The sequence below is a fragment of the Bubalus bubalis genome, chromosome 16, assembly GCF_019923935.1.
Source record: "Bubalus bubalis isolate 160015118507 breed Murrah chromosome 16, NDDB_SH_1, whole genome shotgun sequence".
NCBI lineage: Eukaryota > Metazoa > Chordata > Mammalia > Artiodactyla > Bovidae > Bubalus > Bubalus bubalis.
In genome coordinates this window covers 67630192-67650737 of record NC_059172.1, presented here as the reverse complement: position 1 = coordinate 67650737, position 20546 = coordinate 67630192, and the positions used below count along the sequence as shown (strand labels likewise).

Here is a 20546-nt window from a genome sequence, read left to right as displayed (position 1 = left end):
AACATTACAGGTGCTTACGAATCAAGAAAGTGGAGAAGTATTTTACACAACCTGTATGATTTGCTAGTTAATGAAATAAGTCATATAGGAAGCAGAGGGAAATACACTTCAGGATCTCGTAATATTGCTGTTAAGGAAAACTTGATTGAATTGATGGCAGATATTTGTCACCAGGTATAGTAGATCTTGTCACATTTTGAAATTTCCCATTCATTTTCCTTTTTATTAGGCCTGTAAAAAGCTTATAAAATTACTCTGTACATGTTGATTCCTTTCAAAACACCATAAATATTTAGAATTGTTCTTCTAACTTACAAAATAACTATCTTGCAAATATAAACAGTAAAAACTGATGATGGACTTTTCCATTCTTAAAAAAGTTATCTAGAGGAAATAAGGTTATCCTAACCCTATATGTTTCTTTTTTTCCCTACTGATTTAAAAATCATATGGCATAAAATTCATTATTTTAAACAGTATATATAATTCAGTGGTTGTTAGCCTTTTCACTGTGTTGTGCAACCATCACCACTAATTCCAGAGCCTTTCCATCACTGCCAAAATAAACCTTGTACCTATCAGCAGTCAGTTTCAATTCCCTGCTTCTTCCAGTTCCTAGCAGCCAGCCACTAATCTACTTTCTGCCTCTGTCGATTTGCCTGTTTTGGTCATTTCATATAAATGGAATCATATAATGTGCAGTATTTTGTGTCTGGCTTCTTTCACTAAGCATAATGTATTCAAGGTTCTTCCATGTTGTACCATGAATCAGTAGTTCATTCTTTATCACTGAATAATATTCAGTTGTAAGGATATATTACATTTTGTTTACCAGCTCATCAGGTGATGGCTTAGTGTTTTTTTTTCTCTATAGAAGAATTTAAAAAATTTTTTATTTTCAATACAATTTTTAAAGGTTATATTCCATTTACAGTTACTACATAATATTAGCGGTATTTCCTGTGTTGTAGTATGTCCTTACAAACTTCCACTCAGTAGTTTGTACACCCCTTCCCTGGTGGCTCAGAAGGTAAAGAATCTTCCCGCAATGCAGGAAATGTGGGTTCAGTCCCTGAGTTGGGAAGATCCCCTGGAGAAGGGAATGGCTGCCCACTGCAGTATTCTTGCCTGGAGAATTCCATGGACAGAGGAGCCTGGCGGGCTACAGTCCATGAGGTTACAAAGAGTTGGACACAACTGAGCAACTAAGACACCCTACTTGTAACCACTAGTTTGTTCTCTGTATCTGTGCATCTGCAGCTTTTTTATTATATTCATTAGTTTGTTGTATTTTTAGATTCCACATGTACTTGATATCATACAATATTTGTCTTTCTCTGACTTATTTCATTTAAATGCCTTCCAAGTCTATCCGTATTGCTGCAAATGGCAGACCTTTCTTTTTTAATGACTGAGTAGTAGTATTTTGTGTGTGTGGGTGTGTATCCATTCATTTCTTGATGGACACTGAAGTTGCTTGCATATCTTTCAGTTGTAAGTAATGCTGCTGTAAACATTGGTTGCATATATGTTTTCAAATTAGTACTTTTGTTTTTTACAGCTATATACCCAGGAGAATTTTACTGGGTTGTAGGGTAATTCTGATTTTAGTCTTTTGAGTAACTATCAAACTGTTTTCCACATTAGCTGCCCCAATTTACATCCCACCAACAGTGTAAAAGGGATCCCTTTTCCCCATGTCCTTGCCAGCATTTGTTATTTGTGTTCTTTTTGATGATAACCACGATAAACATTGTGACAGCGATGAGGTGATATGGTTTTGATTTGCATTTCCCTGATAATTAGCAATGTTGAGCATCTTTTCTTCTGCCTGTTGGTCATCTGCATTTCCTCTTTAAAAAAATATCTGTTCAGGTCTTCTGCCCATTTTTAAAAACTTATTTATTTATTTATTTTATTTTTGGTTGCACTGGGTCTTTGTTGTTGCACATGGGCTTTTTCTAGTTGTGGTGAGCAGGGGCTACTCTTCATTGCAGTACACTGGCTTCTCACTGTGGTGGCTTCTCTTATCACGGAGTATGGACTCTAGGTGCCTGGGTTTCAGTAGTTGCAGCACACAAGCTCAGTGAGTTGTGCAGCAAGGCCTTAGTTGCTCTGTGGCATGTGGAATCTTCCTAGACTAGGGATCGAACCCATGCCTCCTGCATTGGCAAGCAGATTCCTATCCACTGTACCACCAGGGAATTTCCCCTTCTGCCCATTTTTTAATCAGGTTGTTTGTTTGTTTGATAAGTTGTATGAGTTGTTTATATATGTTGGATATTAACCTGTTACTGGCCATATCACTTGCTAACATTTTCTCCCATTCAGTAGGTTGTATTTTTTTTTTTTTTAAACTTTACATAATTGTATTAGTTTTGCCAAATATCAAAATGAATCCGCCACAGGTATACATGTGTTCCCCATCCTGAACCCTCCTCCCTCCTCCCTCCCCATTCCATCTCTCTGGGTCGTCCCAGTGCACCAGCCCCAAGCATCCAGTATCGTGCATCGAACCTGGACTGGCAACTCGTTTCATACATGATATTTTACATGTTTCAATGCCATTCTCCCAAATCTTCCCACCCTCTCCCTCTCCCACAGAGTCCATAAGACTGTTCTATACATCAGTGTCTCTTTGGCTGTCTCGTACACAGGGTTATTGTTACCATCTTTCTAAATTCCATATATATGCGTTAGTATACTGTATTGGTGTTTTTCTTTCTGGCTTACTTCACTCTGTATAATAGGCTCCAGTTTCATCCACCTCATTAGAACTGATTCAAATGTATTCTTTTTAATGACTGAGTAATACTCCATTGTGTATATGTACCATAGCTTTCTTATCCATTCATCTGCTTATGGACATCTAGGTTGCTTCCATGTCCTGGCTATTATAAACAGTGCTGCGATGAACATTGGGGCACACGTGTCTCTTTCCCTTCTGGTTTCCTCAGTGTGTATGCCCAGCAGTGGGATTGCTGGGTCATAAGGCAGTTCTAGTTCCAGTTTTTTAAGGAATCTCCACACTGTTCTCCATAGTGGCTGTACTAGTTTGCATTCCCACCAACAGTGGAAGAGGGTTCCCTTTTCTCCACACCCTCTCCAGCATTTATTACTTGTAGACTTTTGGATCGCAGCCATTCTGACTGGTGTGAAATGGTACCTCATAGTGGTTTTGATTTGCATTTCTCTGATAATGAATGATGTTGAGCATCTTTTCATGTGTTTGTGAGCCATCTGTATGTCTTCTTTGGAGAAATGTCTATTTAGTTCTTTGGCCCATTTTTTGATTGGGTCATTTATTTTTTTGGAGTTGAGCTGTAGGAGTTGCTTGTATATTCTCGAGATTAGTTGTTTGTCAGTTGCTTCATTTGCTATTATCTTCTCCCATTCTGAAGGCTGTCTTTTCACCTTGCTAATAGTTTCCTTTGATGTGCAGAAGCTTTTAAGGTTAATTAGGTCCCATTTGTTTATTTTTGCTTTTATTTCCAATATTCTGGGAGGTGGGTCATAGAGGATCCTGCTGTGATGTATGTCAGAGAGTGTTTTGCCTATGTTCTCCTCTAGGAGTTTTATAGTTTCTGTTCTTACATTTAGATCTTTAATCCATTTTGAGTTTATTTTTGTGTATGGTGTTAGAAAGTGTTCTAGTTTCATTCTTTTACAAGTGGTTGACCAGTTTTCCCAGCACCACTTGTTAAAGAGATTGTCTTTAATCCATTGTATATTCTTGCCTCCTTGTCAAAGATAAGGTGTCCATATGTGCGTGGATTTATCTCTGGGCTTTCTATTTTGTTCCATTGACCGATATTTCTGTCTTTGTGCCAGTACCATACTGTCTTGATGACTGTGGCTTTGTAGTAGAGCCTGAAGTCAGGTAGGTTGATTCCTCCAGTTCCCTTCTTCTTTCTCAAGATCGCTTTGGCTATTCGAGGTTTTTTGTATTTCCATACAAATTGTGAAATTATTTGTTCTAGCTCTGTGAAGAAGACTGTTGGTAGCTTGATAGGGATTGCATTGAATCTATAGATTGCTTTGGGTAGTATACTCATTTTCACTATATTGATTCTTCCAATCCATGAACATGGTATATTTCTCCATCTGTTAGTGTCCTCTCTGATTTCTTTCACCAGTGTTTTATAGTTTTCTATATATAGGTCTTTAGTTTCTTTAGGTAGATATATTCCTAAGTATTTTATTCTTTCCGTTGCAATGGTGAATGGAATTGTTTCCTTAATTTCTCTTTCTGTTTTCTCATTATTAGTGTATAGGAATGCAAGGGATTTCTGTGTGTTGATTTTATATCCTGCAACTTTACTATAGTCATTGATTAGTTCTAGTAATTTTCTGGTGGAGTCTTTAGGGTTTTCTATGTAGAGGATCATGTCATCTGCAAACAGTGAGAGCTTTACTTCTTCTTTTCCAGTTTGGATTCCTTTTATTTCTTTTTCTGCTCTGATTGCTGTGGCCAAAACTTCCAAAACTATGTTGAATAGTAGTGGTGAAAGTGGGCACCCTTGTCTTGTTCCTGACTTTAGAGGAAATGCTTTCAATTTTTCACCATTGAGGATAATGTTTGCTGTGGGTTTGTCATATATAGCTTTTATTATGTTGAGGTATGTTCCTTCTATTCCTGCTTTCTGCAGAGTTTTGATCATAAATGGATGTTGAATTTTGTCAAAGGCTTTCTCTGCATCTATTGAGATAATCATATGGTTTTTATTTTTCAGTTTGTTAATGTGGTGTATTACATTGATTGATTTGCGGATATTGAAGAATCCTTGCATCCCTGGGATAAAGCCCACTTGGTCATGGTGTATGATCTTTTTAATGTGTTGTTGGATTCTGATTGCTAGAATTTTGTTAAGGATTTTTGCATCTATGTTCATCAGTGATATTGGCCTGTAGTTTTCTTTTTTTGTGGGATCTTTGTCAGGTTTTGGTATTAGGGTGATGGTGGCCTCATAGAATGAGTTTGGAAGTTTACCATCCTCTGCAATTTTCTGGAAGAGTTTGAGCAGGATAGGTGTTAGCTCTTCTCTAAATTTTTGATAGAATTCAGCTGTGAAGCCGTCTGGACCTGGGCTTTTGTTTGCTGGAAGATTTTTGATTACAGTTTCAATTTCCGTGCTTGTGATGGGTCTGTTAAGATTTTCTATTTCTTCCTGGTCGAGTTTTGGAAAGTTGTACTTTTCTAAGAATTTGTCCATTTCTTCCACGTTGTCCATTTCATTGGCATATAATTGCTGATAGTAGTCTCTTATGATCCTTTGTATTTCTGTGTTGTCTGTTGTGATCTCTCCATTTTCATTTCTAATTTTATTGATTTGATTTTTCTCCCTTTGTTTCTTGATGAGTCTGGCTAATGGTTTGTCAATTTTATTTATCCTTTCAAAAAACCAGCTTTTGGTTTTGTTGATTTTTGCTATGATCTCTTTTGTTTCTTTTGCATTTATTTCTGCTCTAAGTTTTAAGATTTCTTTCCTTCTACTAACCCTGGGGTTCTTCATTTCTTCCTTTTCTAGTTGCTTTAGGTGTAGAGTTAGGTTATTTATTTGACTTTTTTCTTGTTTCTTGAGGTGTGCCTGTATTGCTATGAACTTTCCCCTTAGGACTGCTTTTACAGTGTCCCACAGGTTTTGGGTTGTTGTGTTTTCATTTTCATTCGTTTCTATGCAAATTTTGATTTCTTTTTTGATTTCTTCTGTGATTTGTTGGTTATTCAGCAGCGTGTTGTTCAGCTTCCATATGTTGGAATTTTTAATAGTTTTTCTCTTGTAATTGAGATCTAATCTTACTGCATTGTGGTCAGAAAAGATGCTTGGAATGATTTCTATTTTTTTGAATATACCAAGGCTAGCTTTATGGCCCAGGATGTGATCTATCCTGGAGAAGGTTCCATGTGCGCTTGAGAAAAAGGTGAAATTTATTATTTTGGGATGAAATGTCCTATAGATATCAGTTAGGTCTAACTGGTCTATTGTATCGTTTAAAGTTTGTGTTTCCTTGTTAATTTTTGTATTTTTGTTTTGTGGGTACTTTTCTTTGGTGTTCAAAACTTGTGTGTTTAATTAGGTCTCATTTGTTTATTTTGTTTTTATTTCCTTTTCTTTAAGAGACAGATCAAAAAAAAAGTATTGCTATGATTTATATCAAAGGATGTTCCGCCTATCTTTTCCTCTAGGAGTTTTTTAGTATTCAGTCTTTTACGTATTTAATCCAACTTTTTTTTTTAATATGGTGTTGGAGAATGTTCTAATTTGATTCTTTTACATGTAGCTGTCCAGTTTCCCCAGCACCACTTATTGAAGAAACTGTCTTTTCTCCATTGTATATTCTTGTCTCCTTTGTCATAGATTAACTGACCATAAGTACAAGGGTTTATTTCTGGACTATACACTGTTCTAGTGATCTATGTGTCTGTGTTTGTGCCAGTTCCATACTCTTGATTATCATAACCTTTGTAGTCTGTATGGTCTGAGGGCAGGGAGTGTGATTCCTCCAGCTCTGTTCTTTTTTCTCAAGACTGTTTGGCTATTTGGGGACTTTTGTGTTTCCATACAAATTTTAAAGTTATTTGTTCTGGTTCTGGGAAAATATCATTAGTGTCATTTTGTTTTGGCCACAGACAGCATGCAGGATCTTAGTTCCCCAACCAGGGATTGAACCCATTCCCCCCTCCCGCCCCCAACCCCTGCAGTGGAAACATGGAGTCCTAATCCCTGGACTACCAGGGAAGTCCATCATTGGCATTTTGATAAGGATTGTGTTGAATCTACGGAGAAGGCAATGGCACCCCACTCCAGTACTCTTGCCTGGAAAATCCCATGGACGGAGGAGCCTGGTAGGCTGCAGTCCATGGGGTCGCTAAGAGTGGGACACGACTGAGCGACTTCACTTTCACTTTTTACTTTCATGCATTGGAGAAGGCAATGGCAACCCACTCCAATGTTCTTGCCTGGAGAATCCCAGGGATGGGGGAGCCTGGTGGGCTGCCATCTATGGGGTCACACAGAGTCGGACACAACTGAAGCAACTTGGAGGTGGCGGTGTTGAATCTATAGATTGTCTGGGGTAATATGGTCATTTTAATAATATTGATTTCTCCAATCCAAGAATACAGCATATCTTTCTGTCTGTTTGTGTTGTGTTTAGTTTCTTTTATCAGTCTTACAGTTTTCTGAGGATAGGCTTTTAGCCTCCTGTAGGCAAAAGGTTTATTCCTAGGTATTTTATTCTTTCTAAGGCAGTGGTAAATGGGATTGTTCCTTAATTTCATTTTCTGGTCATTTGTTATTAGCATATAAAATTGTAACAGATTTCTGTATATTATTTTTATATCCTACATCTTTACCCAGTTCATTGATGAACTCTTGTAGTTTTTCTGGTGACATCTTTAGGATTTTCTACATATAGTATCCTGTCATCCACAAAAACAGTGACAGTTTTGCTTCTTCCTTTCCAATTTATATTCCTTTTTTTCTTTTTTTCTGATTGCCATGGCTAGGACTTTCAAAGTCATGTTATATAAAAGTGGTGAAAGTAGACATTCTTTTCTTTTCCTGATCTCAGAGGAATGCTTTCAGCTTTTCACCATATGTTTCCTCTATGTCTGCTTTCTAGGAAGTTTTCATTATAAATGGTGTTGAGTTTTATCAAATTTTTTTTTGTATTCTATCTATTGAGATGATCATATGGTTTTTATTTTTCACCTTGTTAATGTGGTATAATATTATTACTGATTTTCAAATATTGAGAAATTCTTAAATTTCTGGGATAAATCCCACTTGATCATAGGGTATGATCTTTTTAACCTATTGTTGGATTTTTTTTGCTAGTATTTTGTTGTGGATTTTTGCATCTGTTCATCAGTAATATTGGTCTATAGTTTTCTTTTTTATGATGTATTTGTCTGGTTTTGGTATCAGGGTGATGCTGGCCTCAACGAATGTGTTCAGAATTGTTCCTGGCTCCACAGTTTTTTGAAATAGTTTCAGGATAGGTGTTAAGTCTGTAAATGTTATAGAATTCACTTGTTAAGGCATCTGTTGCTGGACTTTTGCTTGTTAGGAGCTTTAAAAATTACTGATTCAGTTTCATTGCTGTTTATTGGTCTGTTCACATTTTCTATTTCTTCCCAGTTCTGTCTTGGCAGATTGTACCTTTCTAAGAATTTGTTTTTTCTAGGTTGTCCATTTTATTGACATATAGTTGCCTATAGTAGTCTCTAATGATCCTTTGCATTTCTGTGGCGTTAGCTGTAACTTCTTTTTAATTTCTGATTATATTGATTTGGGTCCGCTCCCTTTTTTTTCTTGATGAGTCTGGCTAAAGTTTTATCAGTTTTATTTTTTCAAGAACCATCTTTTAGTTTCAGTGATGTTTTCTATTATTTTTTTTAGTCTCTATTTCATTTATCTAAAACCTGTTGGAGGACTTTCCTGGTGGTCCAGTTAAGGTGGTTATGAATCCACCTGCCAGTGCAGGGGGCACAGGTTTGATCTCTGGTCCAGGAAGATACTACATGCCATGGGGCAACTAAGCCCATTGGCTAAAACAACTGAACCCACACATTGCAACTACTGAAGCCCACACACTCTAGAGCCCATGCTTTTCAATAAGAAAAGTCACCACCATAAGAAGCTCTGACACCTCAACTAGAAGAAACTCTGATACATCAACTAGAGAGTAGCCCCTGGTTGCCATCACTAGAGAAAGCCTAGGCATAGTAACAAAGACCCAGCTCAGCCAAAAATAAATAAATAAAATAAAAAACAAATAAAACTGGGCTTCCAGTTCAAGATGGTAGAGTAGAAGTACATGCGCTCAACTCCTCCTGTGAGAGCACCAAAATTACAACTAAGTATTGAACAACCATTGATAGGAGTATGCTGGAACCCTCCAAGAAAAGATATCCCATGTCTAAAGACACAGAAGAAGCCCCAGCAAGACAGTAGGTGGAGTGCAATCATGATAAAATCAAATCCCACATGTGCTGGGTAGGTCACCCAGACTGGAGAACAGTAAAACCAAAGTTGTTCTTGCACTGTTGTGAAGCTTCTGAACCACAACTCAGGCTTCCCAGCATAGGGATCCGACAAAGGGACTGGGAATTCCCAGCAAATCTGGGCTTGAGGGCCAGCAGGATTTGATTATAGGCCTTCCAAAGGAATGAGGAAACAGAGACTCCAGTCTTGGAGGGCACAAACAAAATTTTGTGCTCACCGAGACCCGTAGGAGTGGAGCAGTGACCCCATAGGAGAATGAACCAAAACTACCTGATGGTGTTGGAGGGCTTTGTGGGTTGGCAGGACTCACTACAGGGACAGGGGCACTGGAACGTTCCCCCTTGGCATCAGCCCTCTTGGAGTTCACCATTGACCCTACCATAGGGCCCATAGACCCTAAGACTGGCTTGCCTCAGGCGAGCAACTACCAGTAGGGAATGCAGCCCCACTCATTGGCAGATAATTGGATTAAAGCTTTACTGAGCAAGGCCTTGCCCACAAGAGCAAGACCCAGTTTTTCCCATCACCAGTCCCTCTCATCAGGAAGTTTACACAAGCCTCTTAGCTTCATCCATCAGAGGGCAGACAGAAGAAGCAAGAAGCACAGTCTCACAGCAGCTAAAACAAAAACCATTTTACAGAAAGTTAATCATGATGGAAAAGCATAAAGTTATGTCTGAGAATTAGGGACAAGATAAAATCCCTGAAAAACAACTAAACGGATTGGAGATAGGCAACCTTCCAGAAAAAGAATTTGGAATAATGATAGTGAAGATGATCTAGGATCTCTGGAAAAGAATGGAAGAAAAGATTAAGAAGATGTGAGAAATGTTTACCAAAGACCTAGAAGAGCAAAAGAACAAATAGAAATGAATAATACACTAGAAGGAATCAAGAGCAGAATAACTGAGGCAGAAGAATAGATAAATGTCCTGGAGGACAGAATGGTGGAAATCAATGCCACAGAACAGAAGATAAGGGGAAAAATCAAAAGAAATGAAGACAGCCTAAGAGTCCTCTTGGACAACATTAAATGCACCAACATTCATATTATAGGGGTCCCAGAAGGAGAACAGAGAGAGAGAGAAAGGACCTGAGAAAATATTTGAAGAGATAATAGCTGAACACTTCCTGAACATGGGAAAGGAAATAGTCAACCAAGTCCAGGAAGCACAGAGAGTCCCAGGAAGGATAATCAAGGAAGAACACACTGAGACAGTAATCAAACTGAAAAAAATTAAAGGCAGAGATAAAATACTAAAAGCAAAAGGGAAAACAGCAAATAACATACAAGGAACTCCCATCAGGCTATCAACTGATTTCTCAATAAAAACTCTACAAGCCTGAAGGGAATGGTATGATGATGAAAAGGAAGAAAGGAAAGAACCTAACAACCAAAAATACTCTACGCAGCATGACTCTCCTTCACATATTATGGTGATACCAAAAGCTTTCCAGACACACATAAGCCAAGAGAACTCAGCACCTCCAAACTAGCTTTACAACAGATGCAAAAGGAATTTCTGTATGCAGGAAACAAAAGAGAAGGAAAAGACCTACAGAAAATAAACCCCAAACAATAAAGAAAATGGTAATAGGATCATACATATTGATGGTGGTGGTGATGGTGGTGGTGGTGGTGTAGTTGCTAAGTCATGTCCGACTCTTGCCACCCCATGGACTGTAACCTGCCAGGTTCCTCTGTTGATAATTACCTTAAATGTAAATGGATTAAATGCACCAACCAAAAGATACAGACTGACTCAGTGGATGAAAGCATGTGCATGTATGCCCTTCTACTTATCTCTGCTTGACCCCCCGCAAATTGTATGTAATTATTTTATATTGTTAATCATGTTCCCATTAGCGCTTGCAATTGTAATTATCTTTTATTTTATGTCTGGCTATTAATTGTGAAGACTTCCCTGGTGGCTCAGATGATAAAGTGCCTGTTTACAATGCGGGAGACCTGGGTTTGATCCCTGGGTTGGGAAGATCCCCTGGAGAAGGAAATGGCAATCCACTCCAGGACTACGGCCTGGAAAATCCCATGGACAGAGGAGCCTGGTAGGCTACAGTCCATGGGGTCGCAAAGAGTCCGACACAACTGAGCGACTTCACTATTAATTGGAAAACTGATAAACATCTTTTACTATTATGATTATGTAACTATTACTCACTTAATACCATTGTATCATGATTGATCCATAAAAAAGTAATAGAATTCTGTATTATCAAAACTAGGATCTAGTAGAAAAACCTGTTATTTCTTTTTAAAATCCAGTTGCATATCAGAATTATCTTCAAATGTTTTGAAAACTACAAATGCTAAGATGTATCTTTTTTTCCTTCAGAGCTCCAAATAAGTTTATAAGAGCAGTCATGTTTAAAAGCAACTGGACTATTCAATGATCTTTTACTTTTATCTAGTTTGTTTCAATTTTTCTATTTAATAATCACTATTCCTGTTTCCTTTAGTTTATATTCTCCAACTCCTCTTTTTTTATGGCTATTTTTAAGGCTTCTTTCTGAAGCCTTTATCAATGTAGTAGAAAAGCTTTGTGTGTGTGTGTGTATATATATATATATACACACACACACACATACATGAATATTTATAATATATTACCTAATATATATACTTTTAAATATTTGTAAATATAAAAATTTAGAAAACATGCATCTTTGCCTGACTAAAAAAATTGTGCAATTTTGATTCCTTTTGTTTGACTTAATATTAAATAGAATGGTAGATTTGTAATTAAAAAGTAAATATGTAGCAAGCAATAAAGATTCACTGTATAGCATAGGGAACTATAGTTAATACCTTGTAATAACCTATGATGGAAAGTAATTTCAAAAATAATATATGTGTATTTGTATAACTGAATCGCTTTGTTGTACACTTGAAACACTGTTAAGTCAACTATACTTCAATAAAATGTATATATTTAAAAAATAATAAAAACAAATAAAACCTATGATCAGATCAGATCAGATCAGTCGCTCAGTCGTGTCCTACTCTTTGCGACCCCATGAATGGCAGCACGCCAGGCCTCCCTGTCCACCACCAACTCCCGGAGTTCACTCAAACTCATGTCCATCGAGTCAGTGATGCCATCCAGCCAATCCAGCCATCTCATCCTCTGTCATCCCTTCTCCTCCTGCCCCCAATCCCTCCCAGCATCAGAGTCTTTTCCAATGAGTCAACTCTTCGCATGAGGTGGCCAAAGTACTGGAGTTTCAGCTTTAGCATCATTCCTTCCAAAGAAATCCCAGGGCTGATCTCCTTCAGAATGGACTGGTTGGATCTCCTTGCAGTCCAAGGGACTCTCAAGAGTCTTCTCCAACACCACAGTTCAAAAGCATCACTTCTTCGGCGCTCAGCCTTCACAGTCCAACTCTCACATCCATACATGACCACAGGAAAAGCCATAACCTTGACTAGACTAACCTTTGTTGGCAAAGTAATGTCTCTGCTTTTGAATATGCTATCTAGGTTGGTCATAACTTTGCTTCCAAGGAGTAAGCGTCTTTTAATTTCATGGCTGCAATCACCATCTGCAGTGATTTTGGAGCCCAGAAAAATAAAGTCTGACACTGTTTCCACTGTTTCCCCATCTATTTCCCACGAAGTGATGGGACCGGATGCCATGATCTTCGTTTTCTGAATGTTGAGCTTTAAGCCAACTTTTTCACTCTCCACTTTCACTTTCATCAAGAGGCTCCTGAGTTCCTCTTCACTTTCTGCCATAAGAGTGGTGTCATCTGCATATCTGAGGTTATTGATATTTCTCCCGGCAATCTTGATTCCAGCTTGTGTTTCTTCCAGTCCAGCATTTCTCATGATGTACTCTGCATATAAGTTAAATAAACAGGGTGACAACATACAGCCTTGATGAACTCCTTTTCCTATTTGGAACCAGTCTGTGGTTCCATGTCCAGTTCTAACTGTTGCTTCCTGACCTGCATACAGATTTCTCAAGAGGCAGGTCAGGTGGTCTAGTATTCCCATCTCTTTCAGAATTTTCCACAGTTTATTGTGATCCACACAGTCAAAGGCTTTGGCATAGTCAATAAAGCAGAAATAGATGTTTTTCTGGAACTCTCTTGTTTTTCTATGATCCAGCGGATGTTGGCAATTTGATCTCTGGTTCCTCTGCCTTTTCTAAAACCAGCTTGAACATCTGGAAGTTCATGGTTCACATATTGCTGAAGCCTGGCTTGGAGAATTCTGAGCATTACTTTACTAGCGTGTGAGATGAGTGGAATTGTGCGGTAGTTTGAGCATTCTTTGGCATTACCTTTCTTTGGGATTGGAATGAAAACTGATCTTTTCCAGTCCTGTGGCCACTGCTGAGTTTTCCAAATTTGCTGGCATATTGAGTGCAGCACTTTCACAGCATCATCTTTCAGGATTTGGAATAGCTCAACTGGAATTCCCTCACCTCCACTAGCTTTGTTCGTAGTGATGCTTTCTAAGGCCCACTTGACTTCACATTCCAGGATGTCTGACTCTAGGTCAGTGATCACACCATCGTGATTATCTGAGACACATCTAAGTTTATAGCAAACAAGCTTACCTCAGAAAATAAGAAAAATCTCAAATAAATAGCCTAACCTTATACCTAAAGGAGGTAGAGAAAGAACAAACAAAACCCAAGTAGAAAGAAAGAATTCATAAAAATTAGAGCAGAAGTAAATGAAATTGAGCCTTAATGTTTCTTAAGTAAAGATTTTCCCCAGAGATTTGGGTACCATGCAAGGATGATTTCACTTGTCAAATATTTTCTTAACACTAAATTTATGATTTAATCCTTTTGAAAATTGGAATTTTTTCTTTACTTTTAGATGTTTTGATGCTTTCAGTAAATTTTCCCACACAGTATAGCTAGTATTTTACTTGGTAATGTCTGCTTTCTAGAGAGCCATTGTTATCTGCAAAATGTTTATTTCTATATGTCATATCCATATATTTCAGTAATTTGTTACTCTTTATGACTAACCTTATTGTCAGCTGACGAGGAACATTTTTTTTCTATTGAACTATTAGAAATAATAGCAATATTAAATATATTTTCCTTTGTTATTTTTCAGGTTTTTAATGAAGATTCCAGATCTTTGGAGATTTCTCAGTCTTACACAACCACACAAAGAGAACTTACTGATTACAGTGTACCTTGCAAAAAGAGGAAGATAGAATTAGGCTGGGAAGTAATAAAAGATCATCTTCAGAAGTCACAGAATGATTTTGATATTGTACCTTGGTAAGTGTTCTTTTTTTCTCTTTCAGTATCATTTTAGTCTCATTAATTTTTCTCACAAGACCTCCAGTAGATTCCTTTACCTCGTTGGCCTAGCCAGAACTAGGTCACACTTGTCCACACCCAAAGCAGTTACTGACTAAAGGGGAATGTCATGCTGAGATAACCACCTGCTGAGATAACCAGGACATGCTGAGATAACACCTTCATGACTATCTCCTGAGGCCAGAACTAGGGCCTTTCCTATGCGTATTCCCTATGCATATGCACCTTTCCTACGCTTATTTCCATAGCAAGAAGGAAGGGAGAAATGGCTGATTGGTGGGCAGTCTGTACAGTGTGCCTCTTGGAATTCACTGAGTTCTATACCTCAACACAAAGAGATTTTACCATGCATAGCACCTTCTAATATAAATTAGGAAGAAATTAAAGATAGCATTCAGAATTTGGAGAATAATTTGAACCTTATGCCATGTTAAAGGCACTTTTTATTATTTGCTCTGTTCTTTAGTCTTACATAGCATTCACACGGAGAAGGCAATGGCAACCCACTCCAGTACTCTTGCCTGGAAAATCCCATGGACGGAGGAGCCTGGTAGGCTGCAGTCTATGGGGTCGCTAAGAGTCGGGCACGACTGAGCGACTTCACTTTCACTTTGCACTTTCATGCACTGGAGAAGGAAATGGCAACCCACTCCAGTATTCTTGCCTGGAGAATACCAGGGACCGGGGAGCCTGTTGGGCTGCTGTCTGTGGGGTTACGCAGAGTTGGACACGACTGAAGTGACTTAGCAGCAGCAGCAGCAGCATTCACAGTTATTTAAGTAATTATATAAATTGTGGAATTCTGTGAAATCACAGTTTTAGGTTTAGTGGGAATCTGTAGAATTCTTACAGTTCAGCCTTTTTTTGCTTTACCAAAAAGAAAACTGCAACTGAGAAAGGTTGAGCAGCTTGCCTAAGAACAGTTACAAATTCATAGACTAGTCATACTTTTGCGAATAATGTTCTATGATTTTTCCCATGTCAATGTAATGTTTAAATATAGTTGAGTTGTTAGGGGGGATATATATATATATATTGATTTTGATACTTGCCTCTAAATTCTTATTTATTTTCTATAATTGATGGTACCTATTTCATAGTCTTTAATTTGTCCATTTAGTGAGGTCATTAATTGAATACCTACTATGTGCCAGGCATAAGGGGTAGAGAGTGAATAAGTTGTAGTTCCTATTCTTGAGTCGCACACATTCTAGGGAACTCACAGCAAATACTTACTGAATTAATTAATGTCAGGGGAAACATTTTTTTTTTTGGTTTTTGTTCTAAAGATATATTGTTGGTGGCTGAAGAGCAGGGAAGTGTGCAGTAAGAAGTAGAATATTGGTAATTTAGTTATTTATAAGCAAATTTAGTTATTTGTAAGCAAAATATGATAGCTTACCCAGCTAGCCAAAATGCTGTCAATCTTGCCACTTTAGGAAGTAGGACCAAATAATTACTAACAGCCAGTTTATTTTGAGGGTAGTCTGGAAAATGATGATGACAATGTTCTAATTAGGATATTGTATGAGTACTATGTCTATATATTTATTTTCTTTTGGCATTTTAATGGAGTAGAATAATTTTCAAATCATTTGTACTTTTTTTTTAGGTTACAAATTGCAACTCAATTAATATCAAAATATCCTGCAAGTTTACCTAACTGTGAGTTGTCACCGTTACTAATGATACTATACCAGCTTTTACCTCAACAGCGACGTGGGGAACGCACACCATATGTGTTACGATGTCTTATGGAAGTTGCATTGTGTCAAGGCAAGAGATCAAACCTAGAAAGCTCACAAAAGTCAGATTTATTGAAAATCTGGATTAAAATTTGGTCTATTACTTTTCGTGGTATAAGTTCTGAACAAATACAAACTGAAAACTTTGGCTTACTTGGAGCCATAATTCAAGGCAGTTTAGTTGAGGTTGACAGAGAATTCTGGAAGTTATTTACTGGGTCAGCCTGTAGACCTTCATGGTAAGTTGTCTATTAATTATATTTTGCAGCATATATATTTCCTGATTTTTGTAATTTCTAACTTGAGTTAAAAATATGTTAAATTCTGTTTCAGATTCTTTTGTTTGTTAAGGAAGTCTTAATAAATAAGTTTGAAATATGAAGAGATTACTAAGCCCAGTTTTAAAGATGAAGTATTTAAATTTCATTTGTAATTAGCAATTATCTGTTTGCTCATAAATAGAATAAGCTTTATTTCTCTTAGTATTTTATACTGTTACAATAAGATAGTACTAAGTCAAGAATTTTCTCAAATGTAGTCGGATTTTTTGTGCTCATTTAGTCCATAGAAGTTTATATATCTACCGTGTGCCAGGACATGTCCTAAAAATTGACCACAGAGTAGTAAAAAGATACACATGGTCTCTGTCCCTCTAAGAGCCTAATTGTTTTAAAATTGAAGTATAGTTGATTTACAGTATTGTGTTAGTTTCTGGTATATAAGCAAAGTGATTCAGTTTTTTCTATATGTGTGTGTGTGTGTGTGTGTGCCCGTGTGTATAGGTATATTTTGTTTCATATTCTTTTCTTATGGTTTATTTCGGAATATTGAATATAGTTCCTTGTGTATACAGTAGGACCTTGTTGTATATCTATTTTACACATAGTAATTTATGTCTGATAATCCCAAATTCTTAATTTATCCCTCTCCCACCTCCTTTTCCCTTTGGTAACCATAGTTTGTATTCTATGCAAAAAGTTTACTTTTAATATTAATTGTCTTTTGTTTTGCAACAGTCCTGCAGTATGCTGTTTGACTTTGGCACTGACAATCTGTGTAGTTCCAGAATCAGTAACAATAGGAATTGAGAAAAATATATGTGATGTAAGCAGAAATTCTTTAAAGGAATTGATAATGAAATGGCTCTTATTCTGTCAGTTAGAGGATGACTTTGAAGACAGTACAGAACTACCTCCAATTCTTTGCAGGTAATTTGAGTTCCTTAGCATGCTGCTGCTTTTTAAATTTATTTTGTAAGGTGCTCTCCATTTCTCATTTGATACTAGATGGCTTTATTTTGCAGTCATCTTCTAGGATTTTCCAGAATTAGTCCTAACTATTAAACAGTCCTTTTGTTTCATAGTGTTCTTTGTCTTTGTACCTGAATCTTTGCCCAAGTTCTTTTACTTTTTTTTCTCTCACTGCCTAGACAGTGAGAGTTACATGTTGATGATTGTCCCTAAATAGGTCCGTCTGAACATATATCCACTCAGGTATATCGTGGAATCATAAGGAGAATGCTTTCTGGGCTAAATATGTTAAATTAATGAGGGAAAGAAATGAAAAAAGACAAACTGGGACTTAAGCACTAAAATGGGGAGCAACTTGCCCACTTAACCTTTCCTCGGTCAGTAATTGGAACTGAGTGATTGAAGGGGTTCCTCTGGATCCTAGTGATTTGACTTGAATTTCATAGTTGTTTAGGCTCTTTGAAAATTGAATATGGCCCTACATCTAGAAGTGCTGAAAATGATAGTAATATAAAATTTATGTTCCTTAAGTACTTTTTCAGTTGTTAAGAAATTTAGTACAGATGGAAACAGTTTTAATTTTGGGTCCAAATTTTAGAGATCAATATTTTTAGTTAAGTGTGGGCATTTAAGTTTAAAGAATGCTTTAAATGGCTTTTGGTCTTTTAAGTAAAGATCTCTATTTTTTACTTCATAGTAATTTTCCTCATCTTACCCTGGAGAAAATTCTCGTGAGTCTCACTATGAAAAACTGTAAAGCAGCAATGAATTTTTTCCAAAGTGTGCCAGAATGGTATGTTTCCTAATGGAGTTCTGTGTTGTTTTAATTAACAAAGATAATAATTTTAGCAGAGTGGTAGCTACATCTTAAAAATTGTGAACCAAATTGGTCAATTAAAAAAATTAAAACTGTTAGCAAGGGAAAAGTTTCTTTTACTTCAATAATTATAATTTATGTTCTGTAATGTGTTTATGATGGGATATTAAGAACATAAACATCATGTGGAAAAGGGTTTTTTTATATGTCAAATAAAATCTGAATGACTACTTTAAAAACTAATGATAATTTAGTATAGGGAAAACAAAAATCCAAAAACCTCATTTTAGTCGATTGACTTCAGAGGCTTATGTTTATCACTGTGACTGAAAATGATTCACTGGCATGAAGTTTTCTAGTCTTTCTCAAGAGGGCATAATACGAAAAAAATCTACATTTTGGAGAAATGTAAAAAAAAGGGGAAAGTTTTCAGATAGTTTGTTTTTCATTTTCTTTTCTTTATTTATTTGAGTGCCTCAAGTCTGAGTTGTGGCACGTGGGATCTTTCATTGTAGCATGCAGACTCTTGGTTTGGCATGTGGGCCCAGTAGTTGAGCTCTCTAGTTGTGGCAAGCAGGCTCTGGAGTGCGCAGGCTTAGTGCTTGCCATGTGAAAGCTTAGTTGCTCCACTACATGTGGGATCTGACCAGGAATCAAACCTGTGTCCCATGCATTGCAAGGCAGATTTTCAACCACTGGCCCACCAGACAAGTCCCTCAGATAATGTTATTCTTAATGTTTATATCTGTTGTTAATGTTTTTTTTAATACTTCTGAATTTGCCTTTTAGATTGAATCTTTTATTTCTCTTGTCCATTTGTTAGTGAAATTGCTACTGAATAATGAAATTCAATGTAAGTAGTTATAAAAATCCAAAGAAGAAAAGCATTTAAAGAATAATTCACTAATTACATGAGCAATCTTTGAATAACATAGATTCAATGTTAATGCTAAGTTAATGTTTTATTTGTGATAGATTGATGCTATATAAAGGTAAAATAGTAGACAATTTGATCTTATAAATTGAAAATCTTACTTCTTTAAAGTGAGCAACACCAAAAAGATACAGAAGAACCTTCATTCTCAGAAGCTGAAGATCTGTTTCTTCAGACAACTTTTGACAAAATGGATTTTTTAACCATTGTGAAAGAACATACAATAGAAAAGCACCAATCCAGTGTAGGCTTTTCTGTCCACCAAAACCTCAAGGAGTCACTGGATCGCTATCTTCTGAGACTGTCAGAACAGCTTCTAAATAACTACTCATCTGAGGTGAGATTTTCAAGAAGAGCTAAAGCCTGTGTTTGATTCTACTTTGGTAGACTGTTAGGAAGGAGAAATAGTGTCAGGAAAGGCCCTAAGGATGATGAGAAGCTTAATTTTAAAAGCAAAGTAATAGCACATGTCTACAAATTGCGAAAAAACTTAGAATGAAAAAAGTAAAACTGAAGAAAAAGAATTACTTTTTTAACCAGAAATTCTTACAGACATTAAAGAAGTAGATTTCTTTGGGTAGGTTAATGGGCAGTAATAATGGTTTTGAACATACAGATTATTTGATGAAAAAGAACCTTAATTCAGAGGAGGGAAATTTTACGATAACAGAAAAGTACATAATTTAAACTAATCTAATAGATTTTGGTTGCACTTGAAAAGGGAGAGAAGTCATTGATAAATGAACTAACAGTCACCCATATTTAAGCAGTCATTTAGTGATGTCTTACATATCATTTCCGTTGTCATCTTAAAATCAAAAATTCTCATTGTGTGTGCTGTTCTCTTATCAAAACTCCTATGTCTTTCTACCCATTTCTCTGTGTTCAAATAATCCACATGTCAAAATCCTCACGAAAGCCTTTTTTGATAATCTCAGCCATATATCTTTTAATTTTCATGTTGTTGTTGTTCAGTCTCTAAGTCGTGTCTGACTCTTTGCAACCCCATGGAGTTGCGTGCCAGGCTTTCCTGTCCACTGTCTCCCGGAGTTTGCTCAGATTCATGTATGTTGAATCAATGATGCTGTCTAACTTTCTCATCGTCTGCCACCCCCTTCTCCTTTTGCCTTCAGTCTTTTCCCAGCATGAGGGTCTTTTCCAGTGAATCAGCTCTTCACATCAGGTGGCCAAAGGATTGGAGCTTCAGCTTTAGCATCAGTTCTTATAATGAATATTCAGGGTTGATTTCCTTTAGGATTGACTGGTCAATCTCCTTGTTATCCAATGGACTCTCAAGAATATTCTCCAGCACCACAATTCAAAAGTATCAGTTCTTTGGCATTCTATATGGTTCAGCCCTTACTCTGCACGTGACTCCTGGAAAAGCTGTAGCTTTGACTATACAGACTTTTGTTGGCAAAGTGATATGTCTGCTTTTAATGTGCTGTCTAGGTTTGTCAAAGGAGCAAACGTCTTTTAA

At 36.9% G+C, this 20546-nt stretch overlaps 1 protein-coding gene across 8 annotated transcripts in view; it reads left to right on the top strand.

The window, feature by feature from the left end:
• ATM (ATM serine/threonine kinase) overlaps nucleotides 1–20546 on the top strand; it is a 152049-nt gene that overhangs the window by 25487 nt on the left and 106016 nt on the right. For 7 of the 8 annotated variants that reach the window (XM_006053341.4, XM_006053340.4, XM_006053344.4 and 4 more), the window contains 6 exons: nucleotides 11–174; nucleotides 14109–14278; nucleotides 15933–16304; nucleotides 17082–17273; nucleotides 18013–18108; nucleotides 19178–19403. In XM_006053341.4, coding sequence (XP_006053403.1) covers nucleotides 11–174; nucleotides 14109–14278; nucleotides 15933–16304; nucleotides 17082–17273; nucleotides 18013–18108; nucleotides 19178–19403 — 1220 coding nt within the window. Of the gene's footprint in view, nucleotides 1–10; nucleotides 175–14108; nucleotides 14279–15932; nucleotides 16305–17081; nucleotides 17274–18012; nucleotides 18109–19177; nucleotides 19404–20546 lie in introns of those variants that run through there. The other variant, XM_044929773.2, reaches the window with a different exon arrangement.